This window comes from Coregonus clupeaformis, chromosome 30, assembly GCF_020615455.1.
Source record: "Coregonus clupeaformis isolate EN_2021a chromosome 30, ASM2061545v1, whole genome shotgun sequence".
Classification (NCBI taxonomy): Eukaryota; Metazoa; Chordata; class Actinopteri; order Salmoniformes; family Salmonidae; genus Coregonus; species Coregonus clupeaformis.
In genome coordinates, this window is record NC_059221.1 from 31171122 (window position 1) to 31185710 (window position 14589).

The 14589-nt window shown below is 42.2% G+C and overlaps 1 protein-coding gene across 1 annotated transcript in view; it reads right to left on the minus strand.

Annotated features, from left to right (window-relative positions):
- Window positions 1–14589, minus strand: part of LOC121546584 (zinc finger protein 335-like) — a 36556-nt gene that overhangs the window by 6847 nt on the left and 15120 nt on the right. The window contains 16 exon segments of the mRNA XM_045209391.1: window positions 132–277; window positions 438–580; window positions 926–1135; window positions 1365–1491; window positions 1727–1923; window positions 3090–3176; window positions 3330–3418; window positions 3593–3692; window positions 3871–3955; window positions 3957–4095; window positions 6859–7019; window positions 11963–12039; window positions 12165–12183; window positions 12185–12282; window positions 13322–13340; window positions 13964–14076. Of these exon segments, the coding sequence (XP_045065326.1) occupies window positions 132–277; window positions 438–580; window positions 926–1135; window positions 1365–1491; window positions 1727–1923; window positions 3090–3176; window positions 3330–3418; window positions 3593–3692; window positions 3871–3955; window positions 3957–4095; window positions 6859–7019; window positions 11963–12039; window positions 12165–12183; window positions 12185–12282; window positions 13322–13340; window positions 13964–14076 (1810 nt within the window).

A 14589-nucleotide genomic window follows, 5' to 3' on the forward strand; every position in this document is an offset into this window, starting at 1 on the left:
AATCAAATGGCTACCCAGACTATTGCATTTGCCCCCCCAAATGGGTTGGATGGAAGGAAATGGAGGACATCAGTGATTTATTCACCCAGTGAAATGACCTACATGTTGGTGTAAACGTGTGTGTTCCTTACACTGTAGCATGACGAGAGCCTCCTCATCACTGCTGACTATGAAGGTCTGCTGCTGGGAGCCTCCTCCAGAATGAGTCTTCCTCGTCGGAGGCTCCTGGCTGTGGAGGCGCTCCATATGGAACTTGAGGTGGCCGTTACGATTAAACCTGATAGGTGCGACAGACCAGAATGGTTACCTAAGGTGCTTTCATAACTTTTTCTGTACACAACAACAACAAAAAAACCATTCTAAGCTGCCGTCACCCTCCCAACACAATAACAAAGTGTATTCTCAACGGCCTCAAGATGCCCTAATTGGTTGAATACCTCTGTCCACAGATCTGGCAGGTGAAGGGCTTCTCGTTGGTATGCGTCATCATGTGCCTCCTCAGGTCCTTCCTGTTCCTGGAGGCGAAGCTGCAGCTGGGACACGTGTGAGGTCTCAGGTAGGCATGCACGCCCATGTGGGTCTGAGAAAGGAATGGTACATCGATAACTAAAATGATAGCATGCTTTGGATAGAACAAACTGTAATTTACTAACTAGGTAAATGCTGCCTTTCAAGAACAAAAAAAACATTCTTTGGGGCAAAAAAAGTCCCTTCATATGTATTAAAAGGGTTAATCTCAAACTCTTTCCTCAATTTATTGGGTCTCCTCACCACCAACGTAAGAGGGTAGAGAGAAGAACAGAGGAAATCCGAGGGGAGGAAACTTATCTACTACTCCGAAGCTCTCCTCTAGGGAGGGCACAAGGAATCAACAAAATACTTCTGAGATTTACCCAAAGGCTGAGAAATGATAAAAAAGACCCACCTTGACGTCTGGCCAGGAGGAGGCAGTGAAGTCACAGTCAGGACACTTGAAGGTGGACGGGTCGATATGGGCCCTCTTGTGGTTCTCCATGTCACTGCGGCCGTGGAACGACTCCGTGCAGATACGACAGGAGAACCTCTTGGGGTTGAGCTGGTTCTGATCCTGGGGGGATCCCACCATGGAGGGGGAACCGGGGGCCTCACTGCTTAGCTGAAGAGAGGGAGAGAGAGAGAGAGATTGAGGATGAGACAGCAGACTACTGATTGCCTTCTCAGACATCTACAGTTCAACTGAACAGGGAAGAGTTTCCCGAAAGACTGATCATTAACATCATCTTAGGCACATTGCAGGCACTGTATTCCTGTGGAAATGTTCACAAGGAAAACTGTTCTCTAACGCCCCCCTGCCACAGTATGTGGTTCTCCTGTGGCCGGCTTACCTCCACCTGCTGTAGAATGCCATCCCCCAGACCAGAGGTCAGGTAGTAGTGGCTGTCTCTGTTCTCTTGGAGTGTTTCTGTTCCATCCTGGTCTTCTTCCATGGGCTGGGGACTGCCCTCACCACTACTGAAAACACGGTGAAGTGGAAGTCAACCAAGTTCATGTATCTCCAAAAATGTTTGATACTTTTTGAAAAATGGGAGAAGAAACTTATTTCAGCGCTTCAAAAAAATCATTGGTAAAACATCATCAGGAATGTCAATTGTGTATAGCAGATCAGAAAGACAGAATGGTGCTCATTAGCTAATGGCCAGTGCTGTGTTGGCCAGGTTAGGCCAGGTGAGTCCAGATTCTACTCTACCTGTATCCAGGTCCGGTGCTTTGCATCTCCTGTGTAGCTTGTTCCATCCGTTCCACCACACTGAAGCCCTCTGACTCCTCATAGGCCTGGATGGATATCTGGGTAATCTCTCCATTCTCATCGGTCCCAGCCTCATAGACCTCCTCGACCTCTTGTACCAGGGTCTCCCCGTTCTCAGACACGTGGAACGTCACAACCTAAAGGACCACAACAGAAATTAAAATTTTTGGCCGCTTTTAATTTGATTTAGATATCATGAAATAGGTGGGGAGACCGAGAGAAAATGAAACGCAGAATAGTGGTGGGACTGGGATTGGTACGCACACTGGGGGGTTGGTACTGTAATATATGGGCTTTAGACGACGGCATTACCCGCTAGAACAGAATTTCTTAAATGCTGGTCCTGGGGACCCAAAGGAATGCAAGTTTTAGTTGTTGCCTTAGCACTCACACACCTGATTCAAATCAAAGGCTTGGTGATGAGTTGATTAGTTGAATCAAGTGTCTGAGTGAACGGTCAAAAGCAAAAAAGTGCACCCCCTTTGGGCCCCCGAGAACAGGATTAAACGAGAAATTGGCAATTTTTTTAACCAAATCTCTATTTTTGTATTTGTACATGTTATATAATAATAATATGCCATTTAGCAGACGCTTTTATCCAAAGCGACTTACAGTCATGTGTGCATACATTTTTACGTATGGGTGGTCCCGGGGATCGAACCCACTACCCTGGCGTTACAAGCGCCATGCTCTCCCAATTGAGCTACAGAGGACTACAGTCTTATAGAAGGGTACAGACACTGTTTTTTTTTTGTTGCAATTTCACTTGTTTTTGAGAAACTTCCCCCAGCCAGCGATTCACTTCCTCATCCTCGTTGTGCAGTATGGGGTCTCTGAAACAAAGGCTCCAAAACCACATAAATACGTCCTTTTAGAAATGGAAAAGCTCTCAATATAGTCCAATTTCTCCTTTAATCCTGTTCTCGGGGACCCAAAGGGGTGCACTTTTTTTGCTTTTGACCGTTCACTCAGACACTGGATTCAACTAATCAACTCATCACCAAGCCTTTGATTTGAATCAGGTGTGTGAGTGCTAAGGCAACAACTAAAACTTGCATCCCTTTGGGTCCCCAGGACCAGCATTTAAGAAATTCTGTTCTAGCGGGTAATGCCGTCGCCTAAAGCCCATATGTACAGTACCAACCCTCTAGTGTGTGTACGAAATTGCAAAAAAAAAAAAGTGTCTGGACCCTTCTACAACATGCAATTTACATACAAATTGAGATTTGGTTGTAAATAAGCAAAATTCTCCTTTAAGAAACGCTATACCAGCTTAAAATAAATTAAAATCAAATCAACCAACCTTTTGGGCTCCCCCGGTCGCTGAGGTAACCCCTGTCCAGGAGCCCGCTTCTAGAACCTCGGAGTCCGATGATTTCAACATCTGTACCTGAGGAGCACACACAGACAGACTGCTAATCCAATACACAACCTAGTCTGTCCCATTCATGCAGACCTGTGTAGCATCCCTGTATGAATCATTGCACAGGTAAGTAAAACAACAGAGGTCTACTTAATGAGCCAATGTGTGACCCAGCTGTACCTGTAGACAGTTCTCCACCAGCTGTCTGGCGTTGCTCATATTCAACAGCAGATCCTGAGCATTCTGGGCTGACAGGTCTGAGTTCCCGGCTGTAGAGATGGAGAGAGATTAAGTTATTATTGTGTCATGCTTCACAATGCATTATAAACGTTACCATTGGGCTTGGAAGAGATCTTAGGCCATAAGAAAGAGTCTCTGTGGGGCAGTCGGTCACCTGAAGAAGAAGGAAGAAATCTCAGGAATTAAGACGAAAAATAACTGACCCTGTTCGTAAGTGATGGTGGTGTTTCCCATTGCATCTTGGGAGACTGAGGCGTTCTGCATCGTCTGCATGGCTTGTAGGGTGTCAGGATCCACTGCTACCTAACACAACAGTCAAACATTCCCAAAACTATCCATTAGATAATTATTCATTCCGAGTTACTGGCTTCTACTGTTTTTCCTTTAGAAGACCCACTGAAGCCCCCCAAACGCACGTTCATCTCTATATTGAGAGGCATACAGATATATAAAGTACAGTTTAGCTCTTCCCCAGGCGTACTAGAGTGTTCTGTAGGCCCGGTGTGTCGTCGTGTTGCTGTTTGAGGTCCTCTATCTGCTGCAGGGTGAAGAAGGGTCTCCTCCTTCGTCTGACGGGGGAGGAGCTAGAGATGAGTAGCGCTCCACTCCTCAAACGCCTCCGGGTGGCGACACTGGACGTGCAGACGCAGGTTCTTACGGTGCTTCGTCGTGAAGTGGCACATCTCACAGGAGAATGGCTTCTCTCCTAGAGGGCGAAAGGAGGGCACATTAGATCTACCATGGGGTAAATATGCTAAAGCAGTGATCCTAAATCCTTCTGCTCCTAGATCTTCAACACCTTGATTAGCTGAATATGGGGTGGCAGAGAGGTTAGAGAAGAGAGCCATTGACCGAAGGGTCGCGGGTTCGAATCCCAGGTACAGCTGAAAACTGGTGGGGTTGAGGGGTAAATAATTGTAATAGCTAGTGAACTAAACTGATCGTGATGGAGAAGATCACAGTGACTCACTTATGTGTTTGATGGCCAGGTGTGAGACCAGGAAGCCCTCTTCAGAGGTGGAGTATTTACAATAGTCACATTTAAAGGGTTAGGGTTGGGTTTAACCCAATGAGTCCCACTGCGACGCCGGCGCAATTTGGACTTCCAACCCCTTTTAAACATTGTGTGGCTTGTACCATTGGATTTGTCTATTTCTTCCACATCTGTTGGTACCAACCATTGGTCTGTGTGATTAACGGGGGAGGAGCTAGAGAGGTGTTTGTGAGACAAGGGCGGATCCCGAAGGGGCCCGGGGCCGGGTTTTTTACAAAAATGTTTGTAGAGTCCGAATGGTTTGAGCTAAAAACGATTAAAAGCCATCTATGAAAAGCTGAGACTCAAACACGCACATGTAACATGTTATGCTCTATGATGCTCACAAGCTACAGAGCCATTAGAAGGTAAGGGGTTCTTCTACATAGAAGATAGTTGCTGTTACAAACTCCACACAGTTGTCACTGACTAGTTGGATATTAATTTCCTACTGAGCTAACAAGTTCTGTACTTACAGCATTCATATGAATTCATTTTTATCAGGTTTTTGCTTTGGCGGACCTTATTGTTTTTATTGACATTTGAATGCAACTGTTTATTAGGGCTGTCCCTGACAAAAAATATATATTGGTAGACCAAATTTTAAAAAGTGTATTTTTCCATACATAGACACACCCTGTGTGTTAAGAAAATCAACTATATATGCATTGAGCTTGTCTGATGGTTTAAGCGCACTGTTTGATGAAATAAGACACAAATGATTCAAGAGGGAGCCAGAGATCAAGATAACCAGAAGACAAAAACCTTAACCTGTCCCGGCCATCCTCCTCCCGCTCCTACTGGCTTTCGCAGATTCTGCCGTTACTCTCCTGAAGTTGCCATTAATAGGTTACACGAGGAGTCTGCAACCTTTCTCATGTGGAATGCCAATTTATCTTGCCATTTCTACCGATCTGCGTGCCAGTTATGGTTTTCATATGCACATTTTCGTGGAACAGTTTCATTTAATATATAATAACATCTTCGTATCTCAAAATCATTGTCATGTGGTTAATCAACATTTCTATCCAAATCTAAATGAAAATAAACCTAAAAAAATGTACTTCTATTGCCATTGCCAACTATGTAGAAATAGCCCATAAAGCCAACAAATAAAAACATCCAACAAAAAATAAATATCCTATAAATCACATTGGCTGCACATGGCCTGTCTGCAACAAACTTAAAACATTATATCAACTATTAAATTGGGTCCTGCCTGAAGCATGCACTAGCAAACTTGCAACATTGTATAAAATATTCTGGGCCTTCAGAGTTTCCTGCGCCAGTGAGCTTGGGACAGACACAGCTGTAGGCTACTTGATCAAGAGATAAGTAGTAATCAGGGAGGTCTGTTTTATGATGTTTCCAATCGATCAGAGCATGACATTTTTCCCTTTCACGCTGAGTGGTGATCGAAAGGGAGAGAGCTGGAAAGATTTTACAAATACATTGAGGAACTATTGTCATTCTCAATGGATGTTTGCTTGCTGTTTGAGGTGAAGAAAACATTACTTTGAGAAGCTCCACAGCTCATTAGTGGTGGTGCGTTAAGCCAATCAGAAATACTATCAGATCCCCAAATGGGCACATTTATATGCCTATAGGCCTACTTCTATGCATAATCAGGTGCGCATCCTTACTCAACAAGTGTAGCATAGGTTGTGCGTTCTGCAAACAACGTGTCCACTCCGACAATGAGAACAGTAAAAGACTGGAATAATTACATACGCATTAAGAGACATTACCGTAACCAAACAAACATTGTAGATGAGTAATTATAGGAATTAATGCAAATTAATTACTTAAAAATCATACAATGTGATTTTCTGGATTTTTATTTTAGATTCCGTCTCTCACAGTTGAAGTGTACCTATGATAAAAATTAAAGACCTCTACATGCTTTGTAAGTAGGAAAACCTGCAAAATCGGCAGTGTATCAAATACTTGTTCTCCGCACTGTATGTAATGGGGAATTGATAGACACTAACATTCAAAAGCAAACAATTCACACAATGAAGTTATGAAACAATGAACGTGCACAAATTGTCACTCTCCCCTTCTCCTTTGACTGTGCCATCCCTGTGGCCTCCGCAATGGATTAGTTCACTGAGATGGGCGCCAATAATACAATCTTGTGTGCCATAAAAACTTTTTAAAAAATTATCATAATATAAATAATAATATACAAATGTTGGTCGACCAACAGCCTATCGATCTAACAATCGACCAGCCGACTAATTGGGGTCAGCCCAACTGTTTATGTCAAATAGTTTAGTGTTCTACTTGTAGCTATGGTTGTCCTGAAAAGAAAATGGTAAAATATAGACTAAATATAAGGGCTGGACATGCAGATAAATGAAAGTCATAAATGAAATGTTTTCTGTGGTCTCGAGACTGATAGTGTTAAGAGTCAGGGTCAGGTGTAGAACTCACCTGTGTGTTTGATGGCCAGGTGTGAGACCAGGAAGTCCTCTTTAGAGGTGGAGTATTTACAGTAGTCACATTTAAAGGGCCGGTCGTTGTTGTGGGACAGCTGGTGGTTGAGCAGGAGCTTCTTGTTGTCACAGTCATAGTCACAGAACTCACACTTGACCCTGGTGAACAGAGACATGCATTAGGCAGGTCACAGGATTTTAACACTGTGTAGTGTATGATAAGGAGAAAACATTTTGAAACAGGAGGTGGGTGATTCTGCAACTTCGGGCACTTTGGCCCTGCAAGCTTTCAGAAATTAAAAAAACGTATTGAAACACCATTTTAATAATATTATAATTGTCTTTGATTTGTCTAGAAATAATATCTGATAATGGCTGCGATTGTACTATTCAGCAATTTATTTATTTTTGTCATTTTTCTCAGACAGCCATAGACAAATTTTATTTCCATCATGTCATTAAACATCATTTTTAGTTGAAAATGAAATACCATACAATTAACTTAAAACACATTTCTTACACATTTGTACATTCACTTGTATTGAATATTATTTTAAGTGATTTTTAAGGTTTTCCTAATATTAATAATTCAACACGACGCCTGAATGTATAAACTTGCCTTTGTGACAGCTGAAAACATTTATTTATCATGAAAAATAAGATATTTCCACCCAACCTTTTTGTGAGATTATGATGACAACCATAGGATTTCCCTATCTAAAACAAATCAAATGTAAATTATACATAATATACTAAATTTACCTAAAAAATATGGGTGTGGTGGAAATGACATCTATGTAAAAAATAAAAACGTATGAAAACAATATTTTATTGCAACCATTTTTGAACAACAACCATTGTTAAACATTTAATTCATATAAGACAAAAGTAAGATCCAAAATTAGCCGATGGGCAGAGCTCAAGGAAGTAGGCCAGTGTTTTTGAGAGATGGGCCCAGATAGCAGAGGGGTCATGCCGCATAGAAGAGCTCAGTGAGAAAAGTGACACTGTATCATTTGTGGTATATCCAACACAGGTGTGGAGGGTCACCTGCTTGTGAGAATCACCAAAGTGAACTTGCTGGATTTCACTTGTGTATTTTACACAGGTAGTTCTCTGCAAAGCCAATATGCACGATGATCTCCTCTTTCCGCAGATTCTCTTTTAAAATTATCTCAGTATGGAGTATTGCTGTCGAATGTCGTACACGTGTTTCCCCAACTTCTCTTACATTTCTTTGGAGAAGTCCTCCAGTAGAATCTGCAGTGCGCCACACACCTTTTCTTTTACTGTCAAATGTACAGGGAACTTCTCAGTTTCCCTCTTTGTTTTTCTTCTCTCTTCAGCTCTTCCGTTTTCCCTCTCGAACCACCATGTCTGCTCAGCAGCATCAAAGTCAAGATGTTTAAAAGCTATTTTGCTTGGCAAAAGGGAGCACTCTGTGTACCTGCGCTCTTTCTTCAGGTTCTCACAGCACAAAGACTCAATAAAAGGTTATCAACGTTGCTTCAGCTGATCACTTTGTGATACTGTAGTTTGTCCGCCATGAACTGGAGGTTGACGTGGGTTTTGCAGAGGTACGTGTCCCTATCCTGGACTGTTGGCTTGACAACCCAAAAATGACATATTTTACAGAATTCATAGTAGGACATTTTTAATCTCTGAATATTCCCTCTTAAAATTCTGATAAAAGGTTCTGAATTGTGCCATTCAAGAAGCGCTTCTGCTCGTTTTTCTTGTTCCTCGTTAGTGCCCTTTTTCCCTGTTGTTTACATTTACATTTTAGTCATTTAGCAGACGCTCTTATCCAGAGCGACTTACAGTTAGTTGTTGCTCTACTGTTGTCGTCACATCATCAGGTGAATTTCTCTTCTGTTGTTTTGTTAATTCTGTTACACTGCTTTTTCCTGGACTATTGAAGACTTGTTGGCCTGTTTTTAATTTGCCCTCATTGCTTTTGCTGAAAATCCAAATTCTCCGTTTGCGGCTTTGACCAGGCCATACTTTCTCAGGATGTTGCGCCTCTGAGCATTTTTTGTCCTTGGCACTGTTGCGCATTTTTTGATACTTTTGCTTTACTCTGCAATGATGGCATTTTTGAAACGATAAAATCTCAAGTTCTTCTCCGTTTGCTGTTTTGTCTCTCCATCTTCATCAGTTGATTAAAAAAAAAATACATTTTGTATTTCTCAAGATTTCCGTAAAGCTTTGTCACGCAAAGATCTCTGTATGTTTTTGAGCGAAACCTTCCAACCTTTTTTCTTTCCGGCAAGTATTCGACTTCTCATTCCTGTTGCAGACAACGAGGAAAGGGTATCAGGGCGTGCATCAGGGGCAGGTAAGTTAGGGGCAGGTATGTTGCCCTCTGGCTGCAAGTCATCTGGTGACTGAGGTGGTGTGTTGCCTGATAGGTAGGTCTCCATTGCAACTGTTCTCTTTAAATGTCTTCTATTCCATTGGTTGCATTTCCATTGCCTTCTCTCGCTTCGTAATCTCAGAGATAGATTTCACTTCTCCCGTTTCTTCCAGTATCTCTCCCTGTCTTTTTGCAGATGTTCCTGGTATCGTATAGGATCATTTCTTATTTGGTTTCTATGACCTCTGTGACCTCTGTGCTGTTTTATGTGCCATCTTCTGAAAACAAAAGAAAAATACTACTTAAGTTTTCAACTTGTGCGGCTTTGACCACAGCATTTTCTAGATTAAATAAATGTAAAACATGATTAAATAAGCCTAAAGTAATAAAACTATTAACATAAATGGATTTTTGTCATTTCCACCACGTTCTGTCATTTCCACCACAGTTAAGTTTGTGATGGAAATGACTGATGGAAATGACGCTTCTACAGTTTTTGGAGAAAAATGACAGACTGCTTAGCATGCTTTGGCTATTATTACAGCTAGTACAGTGAGGGGAAAAATGTATTTGATCCCCGGCTGATTTTGTACGTTTGCCCACTGACAAAGACATGATCAGTCTATAATTTTAATGGTAGGTTTATTTGAACAGTGAGACAGAATAACAACAAAAAAATCCAGAAAAACGCATGTCAAAAATGGTATAAATTAATTTGCATTTTAATGAGGGAAATAAGTATTTGACCCCCTGCAAAACATGACTTAGTACTTTGTGGCAAAACCCTTGTTGGCAATCACAGAGGTCAGACGTTTCTTGTAGTTGGCCACCAGGTTTGCACACATCTCAGGAGGGATTTTGTTCCACTCCTCTTTGCAGATCTTCTCCAAGTCATTAAGGTTTCAAGGTTGACGTTTGGCAACTCAAACCTTCAGCTCCTCCACATATTTTCTATGGGATTAAGGTCTGGAGACTGGCTAGGCCACTCCAGGACCTTAATGTGCTTCTTCTTGAGCCACTCCTTTGTTGCCTTGGCTGTGTGTTTTGGGTCATTGTCATGCTGGAATACCCATCCACGACCCATTTTCAATGCCCTGGCTGAGGGAAGGAGGTTCTTACCCAAGATTTGACGGTACATGGCCCCGTCCATCATCCCTTTGATGCAGTGAAGTTGTCCTGTCCCCTTAGCAGAAAAACACCCCCAAAGCATAATGTTTCCACCTCCATGTTTGACGGTGGGGATGGTGTTCTTGGGGTCATAGGCAGCATTCCTCCTCCTCCAAACACGGCGAATTGAGTTGATTCCAAAGAGCTCCATTTTGGTCTCATCTGACCACAACACTTTCACCCAGTTCTCCTCTGAATCATTCAGATGTTCATTGGCAAACTTCAGACGGGCATGTATATGTGCTTTCTTGAGCAGGGGGACCTTGCGGGCGCTGCAGGATTTCAGTCCTTCACGGCGTAGTGTGTTACCAATTGTTTTCTTGGTGACTATGGTCCCAGCTGCCTTGAGATCATTGACAAGATCCTCCCGTGTAGTTCTGGGCTGATTCCTCACTGTTCTCATGATCATTGCAACTCCACGAGGTGAGAGCTTGCATGGAGCCCCAGGCCGAGGGAGACTGACAGTTATTTTGTGTTCCATTTGCGAATAATCGCACCAACTGTTGTCCCCTTCTCACCAAGCTGCTTGGCGATGGTCTTGTAGCCCATTCCAGCCTTGTGTAGGTCTACAATCTTGTCCCTGACATCCTTGGAGAGCTCTTTGTTCTTGGCCATGGTGGAGAGTTTGGAATCTGATTGATTGATTGCTTCTGTGGACAGGTGTCTTTTATACAGGTAACAAACTGAGATTAGGAGCACTCCCTTTAAGAGTATGCTCCTAATCTCAGCTCGTTCCCTGTATAAAAGACACCTGGGAGCCAGAAATCTTTCTGATTGAGAGGGGGTCAAATACTTATTTCCCTCATTAAAATGCAAATCAATTTATAACATTTTTTACATGCGTTTTTCTGGATTTTTTTGTTGTTATTCTGTCTCTCACTGTTCAAATAAACCTACCATTAATATTATAGACTGATCATTTCTTTGTCAGTGGGCAAACGTACAAAATCAGCAGGGGATCAAATACTTTTTTCCCCTCACTGTATATATAGTTTACACTAAATACATTATATCTATATTAAATAAATCTACCACAAATTAAATAAATTATAGGCTGTTTGGAAATGACTGACAATATAAATATTCTCTACACAAGCAATATTTACCTCTGGACATCACATCTGGAACAACTGTCCGCTGCAGCCATGTGCTTCAGTGTCACAATACGTTTCCATGGTAACTAAGTTAACATTCTCTTGACAAAACTTTATTTATGAGGAATTTGTCCTCAGTGCTGGAAATGACACCACTACCAAAGGACAGGTATATTTTTCATTAAAAAAACAATATAAAAGGGCATACTCAAAATAAATGTTGATATAGATTTTATTTCATTGACTCTTTCTTTAATAATTACACATTACATAATGTTTTCTCATAGAAAAACATAGTAGAAGCTCAAAAGTCTGGGACAAGGGCAAAAAAGTAGCTAAAATACTTAATAGAGAGGTGTTTAAAAAATCTGGGGTGATTGTAGTGTAAACTTAACATATAAAGTATAAAAACGTTTAAAAAACAAAAAAATAGGCTATGTTCTGCTTAGAGGCACAATGAAAATGGCGCTACATCCTGTACTGACCTGCTGTTGTCCACACTCTGGATGTGTGTGAGGAGATGCATCTTGAACGTATATCTCTTCTTGAAGGACTTCCCACACTGTGAAGTCAAAGCACAAACAGAGATTTATAAAGATTTTAATGAAAATCTGAGATTAAAACTAGAAACCTGATTGATTTGAGTGGATTATTGGAATTGTTCATCACGGTCAGATGATGTGTTACCTTGTCACACGTGTGGTTTCTCAGCACTGTGTGTCTTCATGTGCTGAGTGAGTCTCTTCTGCATGGGGTAGACTCTGTGGCACACTGGACACGGGAATGACAACACCTTATACACCTGCTGAGAGTCAGAAAGACCACACTGGACACAGGAATGACAACACCTTATACACCTGCTGAGAGTCAGGCAGACCACACTGGACACAGGAATGACAACACCTTATACACCTGCTGAGAGTCAGAAAGACCACACTGGACACAGGAATGACAACACCTTATACACCTGCTGAGAGTCAGAAAGACCACACTGGACACGGGAACGACAACACCTTATACACCTGCTGAGAGTCAGAAAGACCACACTGGACACGGGAATGACAACACCTTATACACCTGCTGAGAGTCAGGCAGACCACACTGGACACAGGAATGACAACACCTTATACACCTGCTGAGAGTCAGGAAGACCACACTGGACACAGGAATGACAACACCTTATACACCTGCTGAGAGTCAGAAAGACCACACTGGACACAGGAATGACAACACCTTATACACCTGCTGAGAGTCAGGCAGACCACACTGGACACGGGAATGACAACACCTTATACACCTGCTGAGAGTCAGAAAGACCACACTGGACACAGGAATGACAACACCTTATACACCTGCTGAGAGTCAGAAAGACCACACTGGACACAGGAATGACAACACCTTATACACCTGCTGAGAGTCAGGCAGACCACACTGGACACGGGAATGACAACACCTTATACACCTGCTGAGAGTCAGAAAGACCACACTGGACACAGGAATGACAACACCTTATACACCTGCTGAGAGTCAGGCAGACCACACTGGACACAGGAAACGACAACACCTTATACACCTGCTGAGAGTCAGAAAGACCTGTACAAATACATCTGGCTGGTACAGACGGACCATACGACTCCTATGGCATAAAAACAAGATATCTTACTGGGTTTAAAACCTTTATTCAGATATAATAAACCTGCTATGGCATGACAACAAGATCCCTCAATAGGTTTATAACATGTTTATACCTGGGGTGATCTGGATAGAAAAAGCCTATCTAGGTTGACCAACTATGGTAACTATGGTAACTCAACATTTATAGATAAAAAGGGGAAAATACTTACAGACTCAGACTTTGTTTTCCTGTGAAAGGATGAAAAAAGAAAGTTACTGGATCTAATGATTGATTGATCAAATGATCGATCAAGCTTTTAGTATTTTAGATCGAGATCGATCGGTCTCCAGCTAAAAACCAATAAAGGTCAATGTGCCATTTTGGTCTGGTAATGTGAGTTGTGTGGAGCTCACAGGTGAATGTCCCACATGGTGTCAGGAGAGAACATACTTGTCCTGGTTGAGTACTGCTGAGTGTATGATAACGTCCTGTGTGTGTGCGTGTACATACTGGTCCTGGTTGAGTACTGCTGAGTGTACGATAACATTTACATTTACATTTTAGTCATTTAGCAGACGCTCTATTCCAGAGCGACTTACACTTAGTGAGTGCATACATTATTTTTTTATTTTTCATACCCCCCGTGGGAATCGAACCCACAACCCTGGCATTGCAAACGCCATGCTCTACCAACTGAGCTACATCCCTGCCGGCCATTCCCTCCCCTACCCTGGACGACACTGGGCCAATTGTGCACCGCTCCATGGGTCTCCCGGTCGCGACCGGCTACGACAGAGCCTGGATTCGAACCAGGTTCTCTAGTGGCACAGCTAGCACTGCAATGCAGTCCTGTGTGTGTGCGTGTACATACTGGTCCTTGTTGTGTATTGCTGAGTGTCTGTTGACATCCTTCTTATACACACTGCTGTAGTCACACACCTCACACTTAAAGGGCTTGTTCCCCTGGTGGTTGAACATGTGTTCCTGTTAACACAGCAGAGACCACAGGCTCTTACCATTCCACGGTGGTTATTACAGACAGTACAGGGAACAGACCAGGCCTGAGACACGAGAGAACAACTGAAGACTGATTCAATGATTAAAGAAGCAGTGTAATTAATTTGCAATAAAGATGATGCTGTAATGAGGGCTATATACAGTGAGGGAAAAAAGTATTTGATCCCCTGCTGATTTTGTACGTTTGCCCACTGACAAAGAAATGATCAGTCTATAATTTTAATGGTAGGTTTATTTTAACAGTGAGATACAGAATAACAACAAAAAAATCCAGAAAAACGCATGTCAAAAATGTTATAAATTGATTTGCATTTTAAATGAGGGAAATAAGTATTTGACCCCCTCTCAATCAAAAAGATTTCTGGCTCCCAGATGTCTTTTATACAGGTAACGAGCTGAGATTAGGAGCACACTCTTAAAGGGAGTGCTCCTAATCTCAGCTTGTTACCTGTATAAAAGACACCTGTCCACAGAAGCAAT